General features: G+C 39.9%; 1 protein-coding gene across 6 annotated transcripts in view; it reads right to left on the reverse strand.

Annotated features, from left to right (window-relative positions):
• Nucleotides 1–21,086, reverse strand: part of shtn1 (shootin 1) — a 43,286-nt gene that overhangs the window by 5,174 nt on the left and 17,026 nt on the right. For all 6 annotated transcript variants that reach the window (XM_064932328.1, XM_064932326.1, XM_064932324.1 and 3 more), the window contains 11 exons: nt 14,810–14,984; nt 14,427–14,524; nt 13,940–14,021; nt 13,216–13,310; nt 7,262–7,408; nt 6,315–6,468; nt 5,662–5,779; nt 5,407–5,489; nt 1,658–1,764; nt 742–792; nt 398–518 (listed from right to left, as the gene is read on the reverse strand). In XM_064932328.1, coding sequence (XP_064788400.1) covers nt 398–518; nt 742–792; nt 1,658–1,764; nt 5,407–5,489; nt 5,662–5,779; nt 6,315–6,468; nt 7,262–7,408; nt 13,216–13,310; nt 13,940–14,021; nt 14,427–14,524; nt 14,810–14,984 — 1,231 coding nt within the window. The remainder of the gene's footprint in view (nt 1–397; nt 519–741; nt 793–1,657; nt 1,765–5,406; nt 5,490–5,661; nt 5,780–6,314; nt 6,469–7,261; nt 7,409–13,215; nt 13,311–13,939; nt 14,022–14,426; nt 14,525–14,809; nt 14,985–21,086) is intronic.

A 21,086-nucleotide genomic window follows, 5' to 3' on the forward strand; every position in this document is an offset into this window, starting at 1 on the left:
CATTAATTACTGGATATTCATTTGAACATGCCTCATATATATATATATATATATATATATATATATATATATATATATATATATTAGTCTCCTAAATGTAATATCACTTGTTTAATTTAATAACAATAAAGCAAAACAAAATCGAGAAACGTTACGTTATGATACTCTCCTACGATGTCATCTTACCTATTTCTTGTTACACAAGACTCTCTCCATGATCCCATCCTTTAGCTATTCGTACTGAAACTATTAGCAGGACATAAGACTGCCTTTGTCTAAATAGACAAAAATTGATACAATATTGTTCGTCATCTTTACGGCCACTGAAACCCCCTCCAGAGTAAGTACAGGCTTGTCATTCTTCAGTTGTATATATTTTAAAGGAGACAAAACTCACAACTTTCCTGTGAGGTCTTGAATGCGCCCCGTCGTCTCTGTAGAACTCTCTCCAGCTCAGACTCAGTGTTTGTTGATGGAGATCCAACTTTAAGGTGGGGGGAGGGCCTTTTGAATGTATCCTGTACAGTTGGAACAAAAATGGATACAGATTCTGGTATGGTTTTGAGAATAACCTCTAACAACTTAAAGTAGCTATGTATTATAAAATATTGTTTGTTCTGGTAGCTTGTATACTGTAGCGTCTAACAAATCATGGTTTTATCCCCAACAACAAATAACAACATTTTGGAAAAGAAAAGTAAATCAAAAAGGACTACTGCTATTATTAAAATGTTCCATTACCAGAATTCCTTTAAGTTCCTGAATGGCAGAATTAGAGGGTACCCTTTCTCGCTGGTAAGAGGATGAGGACAGATGGAAAGATGGGTTTGGTAAATAAGCAGCACATATTTGACACATTTATCCCAATCACTGTTTCAGCCTACAGAACCTGTTAGCATTGTAGTGTATTTCTAGACCACTCTTCGTACCACAGAGACCAGAATACAGGTTAAAACAGGGTCAAAAAATAGATGTCCACATAGTGTATAATTATTTAATTTTGCATGCAAACAGACAATTTACGCATTATAAAATAATTTGGGTAAAGTATAGGTCCTAATGGTCTCCAATTTTGAGAGAACTGTGGGCAGAGTGCTAAGTGCTACATGTTGACATGTCTTAGAGAACTTACAAAAACAAGCTCATGCGGTAATCACATACAGCACACTGTCATCCCTGTTGGAATGTGACAATGTGTTCAAAATAGCTTCTGAAGTTTACATAGTCGTATGGACCTTATTTGTAAAATAGAGCAGTTTTTCAATTTCCTGAAGTTTGAATTATGGAGATACAAGGTTTTCTTCCGTCAGCGACGCTATGCTATTTAGAAACATACAGGCCCGTGAACATGATTTCGACAGGTCATTAAGCCTTTCACTGTGTTCCCGTTGAAACACGGCTTTTCTCTAAGGTAAACATAATGTACAGAGCTCCATGTCGACATGGCTTAGAAGTCTTACAACGTACAAAAACAAGCTCACTCCAGTACCACATACACTATTCTTAGGACACAGGTCCATGAACATGATTGTACAGGTCATATAGCCATTTCACCTGTAACAAGGAAAAAGAGTAAATTTATGTAGAAACTCAGCTTTTCTCTGAGCTGAAGTAGTACAATGTTGGTGACCCTTTGTGAGGTATATCCTGCATGTACCTGGACGGGCTTGGTTTTGTTGGGGGCCTGGCCCACGGGTCGGAGATGAACCCCCCTTTTGATTCTCTGCATCATCTCATCCACAGCTTGTTGCCTGATGTCCATCTCTAGGAGTCAACACAAAAAGAGCACATAGGTTATTTATTGGATTTTGATCCATACTAAGAATAGAGTACAACTTTACTTGGAGATTTAATAAAAAACATGACCTCCATCCTCCTCTATTGCTGTCTATATTCCATGAAGGCGAGTATTGCGGGCAAACATTACGAACAACAGTTCATACAGTGGTCTTTACAAATGGCTTCGGTACTCCAACAACCATTATGTTTTTATTCAGTTCAAAAAGAAAAGTTTAGCAAATTCTACAAGAAAATACAAGTTATATGCTGCTGACAAAAGTTGTGAGATGTTTCAAGAAAGAAATGTAAGAACATTGCACACTCTATGCTCCCAACAATTCAATGGGTAAACCTAATCACCTTGTAACCTTCAATTAAGATTATACAATAAAGCTATTGTTAGCTGGCACATATAACTCACATTGTTATGAAAATGTTGTCCTCCAAAGTATTCCAATAAATATTCAAAGTATTAAAGAAATACATTTTTTTATTCAAACATTGTAATTAAAATGAAAAATATAATTGATGACGGTATTCAAGCCATTCTCTTCTACCTCTAGGGGCAACCAGGTACAGTAGTGAGTGCCCAATAACAGAACATCACTGAAAATGAAGGACTGATAACAAAACAAGGACATTTTTATGGTCAGAAAATACATGCAAATGTATCACCCACTCTAACTATTCAAGGTTTGTTTTTTGTTCATGCAAACGGATGAACGCAACTTTATTAAAGGTCCAATGCAGCCATTTTTATCTCAATATCAAATAATTTCTGGGTAACAATTAAGTACTTTACCGTGACTGTTTTCAATTAAAATGGTCAAAAAGAAACAAAAATTGCTTCTTTCAAAGAGCAATTTCTCAAGCAAGAATTTTGCTAGGACTGTCTGGGAGCGGTCTGAGTAAGGGGCCTAATTGGACAAGCCTAATGGGAGGGATATGTAACCTGAAAACTAGCTGTTATCGGCAGAGAGGTTTAAAACTGTCTTTGTTATTGGTCTATTAACTTATACTGCCTGGTAATGTCGCCAGGCAGGCACAAAAACTCCATCCCATCAAAACAGGCTGAAATGTCAGGCGGTCTTTTTAAACAGTTTTTACACTAAAAGGACATCATAATTTCCACAAATTCGCAATATTATTCCAACCTCATAGTGTGGAAATATATATAATACACATAAAAATCTACTTTTTGACTGTACTGGGCCTTTAACTAACATGGCCCGTCAATGCCCAATGCATCCCCAATAAATGCTCATAAAGCACAGACTGGTGTCCTTCGACTACTCAATTATTAAAGTCTACATTCCGCATACAAAAGTGACCCAACTGACCCATAGTGATTCTGGAAAATAGAAATTACTTTGAGAGCAACCTTAATTTTGGGTTAAATAATGGCCCTCAATTAAGTCGAGCTGCCATTGAATTCCACTGAGGAATTTCTACCTATTGCATCGAGGAGGGGAACATTTGTGAAGGAAAAATGTCTTGTATGCAGTTTTAAATGAGAAAACAATAAAACATTTTAATTTCAATTATGGATACGGCAAGAAAACCAAGGTCAGAGCACATGGTAGTCAACAGAATTCAAGATTAGACCTCGACAAGGTGATTCTACCTGAGTGAAACCTGAAATAAGAGAGAGTGGAAACTATAAACAGTCAAACTATGTGGATGGACTGAGAAACAGATGAGATTGTGGATGGGACAGGTTGTACAAAGTCTGAATGTGGATGTCTAGGTACTGTATCAATAAGAGCCATGTTAGTTTAAAACATAATAGGCACTATCCAAATAAAGTGCAACCCATAGATCAGAGCTTCTGCTATAGTGATAGGCTCTGAAGAAATTGGGTCACAGATTCAAGTCTTCCAGACGGTATATCTTAGCTACATATAGTGCATTCGGAAAGTATTCAGACCCCTTCCCCGTTTCCACATTTTGTTACGTTACAGCCTTCTTAAAAAAATCATTAAAAAAATTTCCCTCCTCATCAATCTACACACAATACCCCATGATGACAAAGCGAAAACAGGTTTTTAGGTTTTTTTGCAAAAAAAGAAAGAAAAAACAGCAATACCTTATTAACATAAGTATTAAGACCCTTTGCAATGAGACTCAAAATTGAGCTCAGGTGCATCCCATTTCCATTAATCATCCTTGATGTTTCTACAACTTGATTGGAGTCCACCTGTGGTAAATTCAATTGATTGGACATGATTTGGAAAGGCACACAGTTGACAGTGCATGTCAGAGTAAAAACAAAGTCATGAGGTCGAAGGAATTGTCCATAAAACTCAGAGACAGGATTGTGTCGAGGCACAGATCTGGGGAAGTGTATCAAAAAAATTCTGCAGCATTGAAGGTATCCAAGAACACAGTGGCTTCCATCATTCTTAAATGGAAGAAGTTTGGAACCATCAAGACTCTTCCTAGAGCTGGCTGCCTGGCCAAACTGAGAACCCGATGGTCACTCTGACATAGCTCCAGAGTTCCTCTGCGGAGATGGGAGAACCTTCCAGAAGGGCAATCATCTCTGCAGCACACCACCAATCAGTACTTTATGGTAGAGGGGGCAGACGGAAGACACTCTTCAATAAAAGGCACATGACAGCCCGCTTGGAGCTTGCCAAAAGGCACCTAAAGGACTCTCAGACCATGAGAAACAAGATTCTCTGGTCTGATTAAACAAATATTGAACTCTTTGGCCCGAATGCCAAGCATCACGCCGGGGGGAAACCTGGCACCATCCCTACGGTGGTGGCAGCATCATGCTGTGGGGATGTTTTTCAGTGGCAGGGACTGGGAGACTAGTCAGGATCGAGGGAAAGATGAACGGTGAGATCCTTGATGAAAAACTGCTCCAGAGCGCTCAGGACCTCAGACTGGGGCGAAGGTTCACCCTCCAACAAGGACAACGACCCTAAGCACACAGCCAAGACAACGGAGGAGTGGCTTCGGGACAAGTCTCTGAATGTCCTTGAGTGGCCCAGCCAGAGGACTTGAACCCGATCAAACATCTCTGGAGAGACCTGAAAATAGCTGTGCACCAACGCTCCCCATCCAACCTGACAGAGCTTGAGAGGATCTGCAGAGAAGAATGGGAGAAACTCCCCAAATAAAGTGTGCCAAGCTTGTAGCATCATACCCAAGAAGACTCGAGGCTGTAATCGCTGCCAAAGGTGCTTCAACAAAGTACTAAGTAAAGGGTCTGAATACTTATGCAAATGTAATAGTTCGGTTGTTTTTTCCCTCTCCAAATTTGCTAAATAAAAATGACAAATAACTGTTTATGCATTGTCATTATGGGTTATAGTGTGTACATTGATGAGGGGAAAAAACAATTTAATACATTTTAGAATAAGGCTGTAACGTAACAAAATGTGGAATAAATCAAGGGGTCTGAATACTTTCCGAATGCACTGTAGTTTACATGAAAGGGGGGAGCTGTACGACGACACCCTTGAACTACTGTCCAAATGTTCAGTGTCAGCACAATAAAATAAATAGTATAAGGTCATACAGTGCTTGCAGTTAAACTACATACCAAAGAGAGGTTATAAGAACATTTTGTTAAAGCTCTTAAAATATAGATTTTTGGAATTTGTCTGTTTACTGTACCTGGCTCCTTTGCTGAGTCTTGAACCACTAATGGAATATCCCTACTGATATTTTTCTTTTTGCGAATCATCAATAGCAGTGAACTGTAAAGAAACAGAAAAGAGTGAGTTGACCTTGGACCATATATAATTCCCTATAGGGAGTTTTTCCTAACCTGACCAGGAAGTAAGCCTGGTCCCCAGTATGACTACTTCAAGCAGATATAGTTCATGTAAAATGTACATTGTAAATGATTCCCATTTGTTCATATCTCACCCGAGAGGGTTGGTGAGTGGGGCTGGTGGTGGAGGAGGGGGTGGCGGGGGCGGAGGTGGAGGGGCTTGAGCAGGCGGAGGGTTAGAAAGGGCCTGGAGCTTCTTCTGCAGCTCCTCTACTGCTCATTAGGACAAATGGACAAGTAGCATCAGCATCCATTCATTAAGGGAGTTGTTAAATATATTATATTACGAACTGAATTGGAATGGAGAATATTAACCCAAAAATGTATTCTGAACTGCTCCATGAAACACTGTTTTTAGTCCATTGCTTTTGTTAACAACTGAAGAATGTTCTGATGTACATCATCATCCATTTAGGAAAGGCTCAACATTACAAACACTTGAAATGAATGGAAATGGCTCAGAAAATGGTTAGAGAACTGCAGGTTGAGATGATTAACCTACAAATGCATTATAAAGTGCTCTAATGAAAATGTTTCTTTGCAGTCCATTGCTTTTGCTAACAAATGAATGGGGTTCTGTGCATTTCTCTACAGTTAAAACCCAAGGTTGGCTTCAGTTGAATACATGTAGAACTCCCATTGTCAAACCATGAGAATAACATTAACCTTTTGACAAAGCCCACTCATTCCCTGCTGGGATCATGTACAGCTACTGTGTGCAGTCCTCCAATTCTGCTGTGCCACTCACCAGTAAACTTGAGATCCTTGGCCTCCACCTTAGCCGTGGAACATCTCTCTTCGTGCTCCCTCTTCTCCTCTGCCAGGAGCTCTAGCTTACGTTGTAACGCCAGCACCTCCTTATGTAGCTCTGAACCCCTGAGCTGCTCCTCAATCCCCTTCATCTGTTCCCGCCAAACATGAGCCATTCACTCACAATCCTACAAGATATGCTCTGTACCGGGGACATTCTTACTAAATTTGAAGTGAACGTTAGGAAATAAAGAGTATGATTTTACAAGACAAACAATGGTTCTTCACTACAGACAGAAAGATGTTGAGGCAAAAATAGTGATGTGGTGCTGCTTTAAAACACACACACGCACACTGACACAAAACAACGGAACAAATTGTAAGCTGCTCAGAGCCTGCACCACAAAAAGCTCCTGTGGTGATAATTGCTGATAAGTAGCTTTGGATAGGTGCCAGTCCCCCCCAAAATTCTCTGCTCCTCAAATAATGTGTTAATTGCTCTTTAAATGGAGGGTATGGCTCACCTCCGCCCTAGACCAGGAGAGATCAGTGATCCCACTCTTTCCTAATTGTTTTCACCCATCCAATTCCTGCTGAGAGTGAATGGTGTCTCTGATACTCCTTATCAGTATGGACACAGAAAGTCACTGCCCAAAGTGCTCCATGTGACCATTGTCATTCAAAAGATCATCTCACAGTTTAATTGATGAGCTAATTGACTTTGTCTTTTTCAGATACACATTCATATTTTTTCCACATTGCAAAACTGGAGTAGATTTTTTTTCAGATGAGCTCATATTTTGTAATGAAAACAAATGCAATATTTGACTATGAGGGAAAAAACATCTTGGCTGACATTAGATTCTAGACGTAATTTTCATCACCCTGTGTTGTGTTGTGACGCATTGTGTTGTTAGTGATGTAGTGTTAATGTTGATGTGTGACCTGTTGTTGGTGCACCAGCCTCTGGCTCTCCAGGGCCTGGGTGAGCCTGGTGACATCAGTGAGGGCTGCCTGCAGGGCCTCACTGGGTGATGTGCTCTTTAGGAGAATCTGACTCTGTCTGTTCAGCTTCTTCTGCTCAACCAGCATCTGCATGGGAGGAGGATTTACACAAGGGACAGAAGCTGTCATTAAGTGTTAACAGTGTTGATACATTACAGCGTGTGAAATTTGTAACACCTCAAGGGAAAATAAGTATAATCCAGGCTTTTTAGCAGTAAATTAACCATACCTGTAGTTTTAGTGTAATAAACAAATATTTGAGTATACCGATAAAAGCACCTAAGCATGTATAGAAACCAGTGAGGCTATTCAAAACGTGTGTTTGTAGAGAGGGGGTATATTGAGGTCTCATTATGCAGCATAGTGGTCATTCATTTAGTTACATGTGTTCTCAAAAATGATCTCTGGTGATAACACATAATGAATAGAGTGTTCCTGAATACTGATTAGATTGCAAGGGGGAAGAGTACTAATCTGGACATCATATAGAACATACATGTCATACAATCACGTGGCACTTCTAAGATATCCATGCCACTTCTTAAACACAGCGGCATCACATATTCTAAAAACAGTATACCATTGGATACTGGTGTCCAATGTTACAGCTCAAATTCATAATTCATATGGGGAACGATTCTGACCCGAGTTGAGCGTGCGTAAATGGAACGTAATTCCCTTTTTATGCACTTTTCTCTCTAGGTGTATTCTGACCTTGAATTTAAGCATGAGAATAGCGTGCTATTCGTCCGCTATTCGTTTGGGGTGGAGATGGAATAAATGAAGGTGAGGCTGAGGTGTGTCTACAGATGCGTCTTATTCTGAGTTTCGCTTATTTCTATCATAATTCCATCAACTTTACATGCGAGGAAACCATGAATAAGGCCTCAATAAAACTCTACTTTCTTTTCATGATGGAAATAACAGCATTCTCCATGCACTATAATTTATAAATTGATAAGCTATTAATAAGAGCTAGGTAAATGAGTAATCCGTTTGGAGAAGGGATTGTAAATACACACAATCCCTGGAGATGATCTGAAACCAGTCATATGGAAGCAAACTGAAAATCATACCACATGACATGTATCGCGCCCCATTTTCCACAGTGAAGTAGGCTATTCAGAAATGTAATTGTGTGCCCTCCTAATTTTCTGAAATAATTGTGTGCACCCATAATTTGTGGGTAAACATTTGAGGCTACTGTAGGGCTATACCTGCGGAGTTGATGTACCGTACAGTGGGGCAAAAACGTATTTAGTCAGCCACCAATTGTGCAAGTTCTCCAACTTAAAAAGATGAGAGAGGCCTGTAATTTTCATCATATGTACACTTCAACTATGACAGACAAAATCAGAAAAAATCCAGAAAATCACATTGTAGGATTTGCAATTAATTTATTTTCAAATTATGGTGGAAAATAAGTATTTGGTCAACAACAAAAGTTTATCTCAATACTTTGTTATATACCCTTTATTGGCAATGACAGAGGTCAAACATTTTCTGTAAGTCTTCACAAGGTTTTCACACACTGTTGCTGGTATTTTGGCCCATTCCTCCATGCAGATCTCCTCTAGAGCAGTGATGTTTTGGGGCTGTTGCTGGGCAACACGGACTTTCAACTCCCTCCAAAGATTTTCTATGGGGTTGAGATCTGGAGACTGGCTAGGCCACTCCAGGACCTTGAAATGCTTCTTACGAAGCCACTCCTTCGTTGCCTGGGCGGTGTGTTTGGGATCATTTTCATGCTGAAAGACCCAGCAACGTTTCATCTTCAATGCACTTGCTGATGGAAGGAGGTTTTCACTCAAAATCTCACGATACATGGCCCCATTCATTCTTTCCTTTACACAGATCAGTTGTCCTGGTCCCTTTGCAGAAAAACAGCCCCAAAGCATGATGTTTCCACCCCCATGCTTCACAGTAGTTATGGTGTTCTTTGGATGCAACTCAGCATTCTTTGTCCTCCAAACATGACGATTTGAGGTTTTACCAAAAAGTTATATTTTGATTTCATCTGACCATATGACATTCTCCCAATCTTCTGTTTACATACCCTACATTATTCATCTCATATGTATACGTATATACTGTACTCTATATCATCTACTGCATCTTTATGTAATACATGTATCACTAGCATTTAACTATGCCACTTTGTTTACATACTCATCTCGTATGTATATACTGTACTCGATACCATCTACTGTATCTTGCCTATGCCGCTCTGTACCATCACTCATTCATATATCTTTATGTACATATTCTTTATCCCCCTACACTTGTGTGTATAAGACAGTAGTTTTGGAATTGTTAGTTAGATTACTTGTTGGTTATTACTGCATTGTCGGAACTAGAAGCACAAGCATTTCGCTACACTCGCATTAACATCTGCTAACCATGTGTATGTGACAAATAAAATTGGATTTGATTTATGGATCATCCAACTGCTCTATAGCAAACTTCAGACGGGCCTGGACATGTACTGGCTTAAGCAGGGGGACACGTCTGGCACGGCAGGATTTGAGTCCCTGGCGGCGTAGTGTGTTACTGATAGTAGGCTTTGTTACTTTGGTCCCAGCTCTCGGCAGGTCATTCACTAGGTCCCCCCGTGTGGTTCTGGGATTTTAGCTCACCGTTCTTGTGATCATTTTGACCCCACGGGGTGAGATCTTGCATGGAGCCCCAGATCGAGGGAGATTATCAGTGGTCTTGTACGTCTTCAATTTCCTAATAATTGCTCCCACAGTTGATTTCTTCAAACCAAGATGCTTACCTATTGCAGATTCAGTCTTCCCAGCCTGGTGCAGGTCTACAATTTTGTTTCTGGTGTCCTTTGACAGCTCTTTGGTCTTAGCCATAGTGGAGTTTGGAGTGTGACTGTTTGAGGTTGTGGACAGGTGTCTTTTATACTGATAACAAGTTCAAACAGGTGCCATTAATACAGGTAACGGGTGGAGGACAGAGGAGCCTCTTAAAGAAGAAGTTACAGGTCTGTGAGAGCCAGAAATCTTGCTTGTTTGTAAGTGACCAAATACTTATTTTCCACCATAATTTGCAAATAAATTCATTAAAAATCCTACAATTAGATTTTCTGGATTTTTTTCCCTAATTTTGTCTGTCATAGTTGAAGTGTACCTATGATGAAAATCACAGGCCTCTCTCATCTTTTTAAGTGGGAGAACTTGCACAATTGGTGGCTGACTAAATACTTTTTTTGCCCCACTGTATGTGGGGCCCTTTCTCAGTTATTTTTTACAATTTGTATCATATTAAATATTAGCCACTATCGGGAGCCACCGTAAGTTATACCCGCATAATTATAACTGTCACTTTAGTGTTCGTGTTCTTCAATTTGTAGCTTACATTTTGCATCATTCCATTCCATTTCGTATACCTTTCTTTCCTCCATCACGTCTGTGTAGTTGTCCCTGCTTTCCTCTGTCACGTCTGTGTAGTTGTCCCTGCTTTCCTCTGACGTCTGTGTAGTTGTCCTCCCTTTCCTCTGTCACGTCTGTGTAGTTGTCCCTGCTTTCCTCTGTCACGTCTGTGTAGTTGTCCCTGCTTTCCTCTGACGTCTGTGTAGTTGTCTCTGCTTTCCTTTGACGTCTGTATAGTTGTCCCTGCTTTCCTCTGACGTCTGTGTAGTTGTCCCTGCTTTCCTCTGACACATCTGTGTAGTTGTCCCTGCTTTCCTCTGACACGTCTGTGTAGTTGTCCCTGCTTTCCTCTGACACGTCTGTGTAGTTGTCCCTGCTTTCCTCTGACGTCTGTGTAGTTGTCCCTGCTTTCCTTTGACGTCTGTGTAGTTGTCCCTGCTTTCCTCTGTCACGTCTGTGTAGTTGTCCCTGCTTTCCTCTGACACATCTGTGTAGTTGTCCCTGCTTTCCTCTGACGTCTGTGTAGTTGTCCCTGCTTTCCTCTGACGTCTGTGTAGTTGTCCCTGCTTTCCTCTGACACATCTGTGTAGTTGTCCCTGCTTTCCTCTGACACGTCTGTGTAGTTGTCCCTGCTTTCCTCTGACACGTCTGTGTAGTTGTCCCTGCTTTCCTCTGACGTCTGTGTAGTTGTCCCTGCTTTCCTTTGACGTCTGTGTAGTTGTCCCTGCTTTCCTCTGTCACGTCTGTGTAGTTGTCCCTGCTTTCCTCTGACACATCTGTGTAGTTGTCCCTGCTTTCCTCTGACGTCTGTGTAGTTGTCCCTGCTTTCCTCTGACGTCTGTGTAGTTGTCCCTGCTTTCCTCTGACGTCTTTGTAGTTATCCCTGCTTTCCTCTGACGTCTGTGTAGTTTTCCCTGTTTTCCTCTGACGTCTGTGTAGTTGTCCCTGCTTTCCTCTGACGTCTGTGTAGTTGTCCCTGCTTTCCTCTGTCACGTCTGTGTAGTTGTCCCTGCTTTCCTCTGTCACGTCTGTGTAGTTGTCCCTGCTTTCCTCTGACGTCTGTGTAGTTGTCCCTGCTTTCCTCTGTCACGTCTGTGTAGTTGTCCCTGCTTTCCTCTGTCACGTCTGTGTAGTTGTCCCTGCTTTCCTCTGACACGTCTGTGTAGTTGTCCCTGCTTTCCTCTGACGTCTGTGTAGTTGTCCCTGCTTTCCTCTGACGTCTGTGTAGTTGTCCCTGCTTTCCTCTGACGTCTGTGTAGTTGTCCCTGCTTTCCTCTGTCACGTCTGTGTAGTTGTCCCTGCTTTCCTCTGTCACATCTGTGTAGTTGTCCCTGCTTTCCTCTGTCACGTCTGTGTAGTTGTCCCTGCTTTCCTCTGTCACGTCTGTGTAGTTGTCCCTGCTTTCCTCTGTCACTTCTGTATAGTTTTCCCTGAGGGTCGCTAGCATTAGTGGATCATATTAGGGTAATGTTGTGCAATCATTTGGGACATGTAGCCTATTTGAATCATTATGGGACTCAGACCATACATAGCAGTTTAAACCTGGAGCACGGTTCACCACGACTGGACCGTTGTCATCACTGTTCCATGATTAGTGAGGATTAGGGGTGATTTATAGGACTATTGTTCAACCTTGTACTGAACTCTAATATGACAACTTTCTGGATGAATCAAACCACTGTATTTTTAAATCATCAATATATTCTGTGCATAAAGGCTCTCCAAACTTTAAAAAAAGAATGATTCATACATACTTTCCTAACCCCCAAATTTGCCTAAATAATGAAAAAATCTACCAGTTGGTACTGAATTGGAGATGAATAACAAGCATATATTTAGATGGCTTTCTTTCATTGATCCCTATATTCTGAACCCGTTCTCTCTATGTATTCTGTCTACAAAATTCGAATTAAAGATCCACCGTATTTAAATGGATGTCTTAAGATAAATGTACAGAAAATCCTATTGAATGAAAACTCCACAAGAAAATCTGTTGAGCAGCAACTGGGAGAGTTTTCAGCGGTTTAATTAAATGTATTCAGCGCACGCAAGGGAACCATGCCTGCAAAGCCCATTATGCACCTGTGTAAGTCTAAATACCAACTACAGAGAAGTGAGTAGGAAAGGTGTACATTTCCTAAGTCGGAAACAACCCCTTAGCAGATTAACACAGCCACCTTGTCTGATATTAAGACAATGGCCTGATTCCATTGTTTACTTGTTGGGAAACAGCCATGATGCATCATACTAGTGTCTAAGTGATGAGTCAGTAGAAAAACAAGTTAATGATCAGGTGCCTGCAAAATGGGATTGGGAACAAGCATATTAATCACAGTTAACCCACTGGGACCACACTGGTTGAATCAACATTGTTTCCACATAATTTCAATTAAACTACACGTGGAATAGAAGTTGAATTGACGTCTGTGCCCAGTGGGAAGGAGACATGTCGAGCTGACAGAAATACCCATCCAAAGCTGCTAAGCCTATTATGGGTGCCTCGAGAGAGCTCACCTCTCGTGCAAATATCTCTGCCTCTGCCCTCAGCTCCTTCTCCAGATCCAGGTTTTCCTGCAGGGCCTCATACTCCTCCACGGCAAACAGCGACACTGGAAGCATTAAATATCTAATCAGAACAAGTAAAACGGTGCAAAACCATCTGCTGACAGAGCACCTGTTTCACCTGCATATTTCATGTGTAGTTCAAGCATTATTGCATATTTCCATATATCCCTTTTATCTGGTCAGTTGGCCCTAATCTTAACACTGACCTTAACCTTACTCTCAACCCTAACTTTAGTCTTAATCCCTAACCTTAATCTGCAAACTGGTAACCTAAAATATAAATTAAAACTCTTACATTCTGTAATTAGCAGGCAGTAAAAAATGTTAAGGAAAACCTTGAAACTCAAGGGGGAGGGGGAATTCACTTTCACAACCAACATGCTCCCTGAAAAGCAAGCCAGCAAACCAGAACCAAATGAATAGTGATTTTGCTTTTTGACCATTTTCTGTAAGAAATATGCCTCCAGTCACTAAGGATCACCCAGCATTCACGGCATAGTGAGGGGGTACAGGCTTCACTTGACTCTTCTTTCTGTCAAATGTAACCCCACTAAAGGTTACGCTGCAGAGCCACAGAGAGTAGGACACCTTAATTTCCTTGCAGAAAGGTGGACACGGATGTTACACTCGTCTCTTTGGAATCAAAATATTGCAGTGGAGAAGACTCTCTGACCTCTGTTATATTTTGCCAAGAGCTTCTTTTGTCGGACTGTCTCAGCAATCAAAACCATATTATCATGTTTTTCCTTCAGCAACTACAGTGAAGAGAGGAAGAGAACAAGACAGAAGAGAGTTGATTTGATTGTGCTGTTAATTGATTTCTCAAATAACTGAATTGCGACACTACTGTTAGAATACTGTAGATGGAAATCATTCTAGGGTTCAATGTATTCTTTGTCCTAATTGTATGAATGTGCATAGGCCTACACTATGATAACATAATAAGGACATTAAACATGATTCATCTGTTTCACTAAGAGGATCAACACAGATTTTCAGATTTTGAAAAAAAAGAGCAAAAAAAAAAAGCTCTGACAAAGGCCAAGAGGCTGACACATAAGCTTAAATAAAATAAGTGATACAAGCAAGAGTAGTGTGCAGCTTTTCTTTGAAACTAATAGCAATTTTTAAACAACTCCCAAATCTATATTCAGACTTACTTCTTCTCTGATGTCACTTAGCTCCTCTCTTGTAGCCTCTAGATCAATGGTGGCTTGCTTTTTCTCCTCCAGTGTCAACTCAAATTTTTTCTCCAGTTCTGGCCCATGAAAATTTTAAATAAGTACACTCAATCTTGCAATCAATGATCAATCATGTTGTATGTACTAGAGCGTAAAGAATTCCAATAGGGCCAGGTCTATCGGTCAAATAAGTAACAACAAAAGAGATCTCTTCCATTCATCAGGAATGCCATCTAAGACAACATGTGATAGATCTGAAATCTGTGTGTAATATCAGTGTATGAGCCAAAGCGTTATGGACACTAATTGTAACAGCTGCTGTGGATATGTGGGAAAGGGGACAGCAGGGTGACATTCAGTACCTGTGATGGTGCTCTTGCAGTGGGCTGAGAAGCACTCTTTTTCTTCCTGGGTGTCCACACTCTCCTCCTCCTCTTCTTCTTCATCCTCCAGGCCGATCTCAGCAATGGTCTCCGGCCCCAGGTGGGCCAGGTACAACATACTCTTCCTCTTCAAGGAGCAGTTCTGCCGGTTCAACTGGAGAAAGAAAGAGAGAGAGGGAGAAAAACGGATCACCTTATGACCTTATGAAAAACAGATACAGAAGAGGCTGACTGAGCTCTTTCAGAGCTTTCACATAGAGAGAACCTGGTGCATTGGATATACTATAATTGGCCTTTTTCCTCTTTTGTCATCAGCATGCAATTATGCAGGTTAGCGCTTTCATCATGAATCTTGTTCTGGAGACAGATCTGCAGAGTGGTTACTAGCTGGTGCAACCGCAAAGTCATGACATCTGATTTTAAACCTAACCTTAAACCTAACCTCAATCTTAAATTACAGGGGCAATCTGCAGTTCCTTCTTCCAATTTTAGTATTTTAAAATTATATATATTTTAATATATATATATATATATATATATATTCAGTTTTTCACAATTCCTGACATTTAATCCTATTAGAAATTCCCTGTCTTAGGTCAGTTAGGATCACAACTTTATTTTAAGAATGTGAAATGTCAGAATAATAGTAGAGAAAATAATTTATTTCAGCTTTTATTTCTTTCATCACATTCCCAGTGGGTCAGAAGTTTACATACACACAATTAGTTTTTGGTAGCATTGCCTTTAAATTGTTTAACTTGGGTCAAATGTTACAGGTAGCCTTCCACAAGCTTCCCACAATAATTTGGGTGAATATTAGCCCATTCTTCCTGACAGAGCTGGTGTAACGGATTCTGGTTTCTAGGCCTCCTTGCTCGCACATGCTTTTTCAGTTCTGTCCACAAATGTTCTATAGGATGAGGTCAGGGCTTTGTGATGGCCACTCCAATACCTTGACTTTGTTGTCCTAAGCCATTTTGCCACAACTTTGGAAGTAGATTTCTTCTCCAAACATAACAATGGTCATTATGGCCAAACTTTTATATATATATATATATATATATATATATATATATATATATATATATATATATATATATATATATATATATATATATATATATATATATATATATATATATATATATATATATATATATACACACACACACACACACACACTGAGCTTAGATGTACCCCATTAGAAACCCAAATATAAGCTATTTTTACTCATTTGTTGGTAAACAATGTAAATGTAAAAAAAAACATGTACAGCCTCAAAACATGGTTCAAATTATAATTTTGAAACCATGGATGGTCAATTCCTGTATCTATAGCTCTGTCCATGAATTTAGTTATATTTCTCCAGCCACATCCCTCATCTGTTTACCAAATTACTGGTGGAGTTAGTTATTGTTCAAGCTGCAGATTACCCCTTTAAGAACAAAAAAGCCATTTGTTTCCATTAATTTCTACAATATAGCTTCTGCCTCCAGGACAAGACTTATCCCAATAAACATCAACCTGCTGCAATTACAGTCAAACTATTATAGTTGTATTATAGTAAAGTGTCATGCACAGATAATAGGAAATGTGGCGCAAGATATGTCAGTTAAAATGTTGGTCCGATTTCCTCATTCCCCGTCAATCACACTGTGCCTGTAAGTGGCATCGGGGAAGGATGCACAAGCAATAATCAGCCATCTCAATACAAAGAGCCAGGGGAAAGGCCTGATGACAATGTATGTCTGCTTTTAGACACAATCACAGTATTTTATGAAACACATCTATTTACAGTACATCCCTCATTCCTATGGCATGCTGGACTTTGTATACCTTTTCTTTACAAACTCCAAATTTGATCAGTTCAGCCTAAGCCATCCATATTGAACTGGCAGTATGAAACGTTCACATTTTTTGGTTCTATCATCAACACGTCCCTTGTGCCAATTTAGGCATACTACACTAAGTAAAGAATAATGAAGCCTAAGGCAAGACGATGGATGAAAATGACGCACATTTGTTGATGTGATTTCGGACGGAAAGTGTGAGGAGAAAAAGGAAGCAGAGCTATAAAAGAGGCATGCATTAATGACATCCTCGTCAATGCAGCAATTCCATCTTCTGATGATGCCCTTTAAAGTGCATATTTTCAAAATGCAATCAACAATACATAACACAGAATCATAGTCTTTGATAATAATCTACTATTGATGAGAGCGAATGTATGAAATTACATACTCAGGCAGGCTCGCAGGAAGGCTATCAGCGGCGCTTCAGAGGTCACGATTACAAAGTCACAGCCCCCTCATCTTCCTTGAGCAAACATCAACACAAAACATCTGATTTGACTGGCGACAAATAGCAGGCTCACGCTATTATTGCTTTTTAATTCAAAATGTTGGAGCGCTTACGATTTTTCTTTAACTTTTTTCTCTCTCTGGCTTTCCTTGTGTGCTGTTGACAGGCAAAATAAGCAGCATTGGGCTCAAGAAAATTAAACACATTTTCACGAGGGTCAATAAAGCTGTCTTTTTACTTGAAACCTACCAAAATACACTACCGGCCAAAATGTTTAGAACACCTACTCATTCAATGTTTTTTCTTTATTTTTTAAACCTATTTTCTACATTGTAGAATAATAGTGAAGAGAAAATAATGAAGACATCAAAACTATGAAATAACACATATGGAATATTGTAGTAGCAAAAATGTGTTTGAAGTTACCTTTCTAGTTAATAGGGCTTAAGTTAGAGTGTACACTTCCTCTTCCAATGACACAGCCACCTTGACTGATATTAAGGCAATGGCCTGATTCCATTGTTTACTTATTGGGAAACATGCATCATATTAGTGTCTAAGTGATGAGTCAGTAGGAAAACAAGTTCATGATCAGGTGCCTGCAAAATGGGATTGGGAACAAGCATATTAATCACAGTTAACCCACTGGGAACACACTGCTTGAATCAATGTTGTTTCCACGTCATGTTGGGAGGTCAAAATAATGAAAAACAATCAACCAAATCTATTAATTTATAAATGTTGATTATTTCTTAATTCACCTGATGATAAGACAAGACGTGAAAATACATATTTTTCGCTAACATATGATGGGGGTCCCTGGGTCACAGGTTTTCCTGGGAAGGGGTCCCTGGGCACATTTTTTTTAAAGGCCCCTGGTCTAAGTCAAATCTACAACTTTATTCTGATCTGGTCATTAGACTAAAGTGGTGTACACACATCACAAAACCATAGAAGGTAGGAGGTGCCTTAGGAGATCTATTCCAGAGCTACCACACCTGATTTAGTCATCAAGCCCTTGATTAGTGAATCAGGTGAGCTAGTTCAGGGCTACAAAAACATTGTGAAACATCTGGGGGTCCCTGAGGAGAGGTTTGAGAAGCACTGGACTGTAAGACTTTTCTGTAAACCGTAAAATACTGTGGAACTGTAAAATACCTTCAATGTCTATCACATAATAAATTCTGTAGATGGCACTGCATTATGGGCCAAATGCTGAAAAATACTGTTCTAAACTCTAGTTGGAAGCCTCCTGTAAAAATTACTCTAACATACTGTATTTCTTTACAATTATAACTTATGCTTACTGTAGATTAAAATGTTCCGTTTCAGGCACCAACCTCATGCTGTTGGGTGAGACGCATGAAGCTCAGACTACTTTAGTAAATATCTTCTTGAAGCGGCAGTGAAGTGGAATATTTTTAGCAGCTAATAGGTACACTGTAAAAAATAACTTGTTGTTTTTGCAGAATTATACAATAAAACAGCAATGTACCATATTAATTATTTACAGTAAATAGCCGTAAATTGCAATGTATTCTTGGTGATTTTAGGTATAACTGGTAAATGATCAATTAAACTTTGGTTTAAAAATACATTACTCTAAAGAAGTACTGTATTTAAAATGGTACTGTAATTCCACCCCACAGAATACTGTACCTACAGTATTTGTGGAGTGCCCCAAAACATTTTAGCACTAGTGGGTGAATGGTATTGTTGTTTCTGGTTCATTAGCATATTTTGTGGAGTGCCTTGTAAGAGGCTACATTTGTTGCACTCGTGAGTGACAATGCTGTACCAATTGAACTGATATGTGGTAATAGTGCCACGACAATAAAATGTGTATAGCGGACATATTGGAGTTGCAGCAAGCCTCAAACCTTTAATGGTTTGCTATATCCTTAGTCTGTTTTTCACTGAAGCCACTACAAGTTTGGAAGCCTTTGAGAAGTGCAAGTTATATAAAAGTCCAAATATTTATACACTACCGGTCAAAACTTTTAAAAATTGTTAAACAAATCAAAATATATTTTATATTTGAGATTCTTCAAATAGCCACCCTTTGCTTTGATGACAGCTTTGCACACTCTTGGCATTCTCTCAACCAGCTTCACTTGGAATGCTTTTCCAACAGTCTTGAAGGAGTTCCCACATATGCTGAGCACTTGTTGGCTGCTTTTCCTTCACTCTGCTGTACGATTCATCCCAAACATCTCAATTTGGTTCAGTTCAGGGAATTGTGGAAGCCAGGTCATCTGGTGTGGCACTCCATCACTCTCCTTCTAGTCCTTACACAGCTAGGTGGTGTGTTGGGTCATTATCCTAATGAAAAACAAATGATAGTCCCGCTAAGCCAAAACCAGATGGGATGGCATATCGCTGCAGCATGCTGTGGTAGCCATGCTTATTAAGTGTGCCTTGAATTCTAAAGAAATCAAAGACAGTGTCACCAGCAAAGCACCCCCACACCATAACACCTCCTCCTCCATGCCTTACGGTGGGAAATACACATGAGGAGATCATCCATTCACCCACACCGCATCTCACAAAGACACAGCGGTTGGAACCAAAAATCTCAGATTTGGACTCCAGAACAAAGGACACATTTCCACCAGTCTAATGTCCATTGCTCGTGTTTCTTGGCCCAAGCAAGTCTCTTCTTCTTATTGGTGTCCTTTATTAGTGGTTTCTTTGCAGAAATTCCTCTCCTCTGAACAGTTGATGTTGAGATGTGTCTGTAACTTGAACTCTGTTAAGCATTTATTTGGTCTGCAATTTCTGAGGCTGGTAACTCTAATGAATGTATCCTCTGCAGCAGAGGTAACTCTGGGTCTTCCATTCCTGTGGTGGTCCTCATGAGAGCCAGTTTCATCATAGCGTTGATGGTTTTTGCGAATGCTCTTGAAGAAACTTTCAAAGTTCTTAAAATGTTACGTATTGACTGACTTTCATGTCTTAAAGTAATGATGGACTGTCATTTCTCTTTGTTTTGCCCTATTTTGTAAAAAAATAGGGCTATCTTCTGTATACCGCCCCTACTTTGTCACAACAGAATTGATTTGCTCATGGGGCGGCAGAGATAGCCTGGACTACCATTTCTCTTTGCTTATTTGAGCTGTTCTTGCCATAATATGGACTCGGTATTTTACAAAATAGGGCTATCTTCTGAATACCGCCCCTACCTTGTCACAACACAAATGATTGGCTCAAATGCATTAAGGAAAGAAATTCCTTCCTGGTTACTACATGATTTCATGTGTTACAGTGGCTTGCGAAAGTATTCACCCCCCCTTGGCATTTTTCTTTTTTTTTGCCTTACAACCTGGAATTAAAATTGATTTTTGGGGGGTTTGTATCATTTGATTTACACAACATGCCTACCATTTTGAAGATGCAATTTTTTTTATTGTGAAACAAAGAAGAAATAAGACAAAAAAACTGAAAACTTGAGCGTGCATAACCATTCACCCCCGCAAACTCAATACCTTGTAGAGCCACCTTTTGCAGCAATTACAGCTGCAAGTCTCTTGGGGTATAAGCTTGGCACATCTAGCCACTGGGATTTTGCCCATTCTTCAAGGCAAAACTGCTCCAGCTCCTTCATGTTGGATGGGTTCCGCTGGTGTAGAGCAATCTTTAAGTCATACCACAGATTCTCAATTGGATTGAGGTCTGGGCTTTGACTAGGCCATTCCAAGACATTTAAATGTTTCCCCTTAAACCACTTGAGTATTGCTTTAGCAGTATGCTTAGGGTTTTTGCCCTGCTGGAAGGTGAACCCCCATCCCAGTTTCAAATCTTTGGAAGACTGAAACAGGTTTCCCTTAAGAATTTCTCTGTATTTTGCGCCATCCATCATTCCTTCAAACATCCCCACAGTAATCACTGCCGAAGGTGATTCTAACCTGTATTGTGTGAATATTTACAGTACTAGTCAAAAGTTTGGACACACCTA

Source organism: Oncorhynchus masou, chromosome 23, assembly GCF_036934945.1.
Source record: "Oncorhynchus masou masou isolate Uvic2021 chromosome 23, UVic_Omas_1.1, whole genome shotgun sequence".
Lineage (NCBI taxonomy): Eukaryota > Metazoa > Chordata > Actinopteri > Salmoniformes > Salmonidae > Oncorhynchus > Oncorhynchus masou.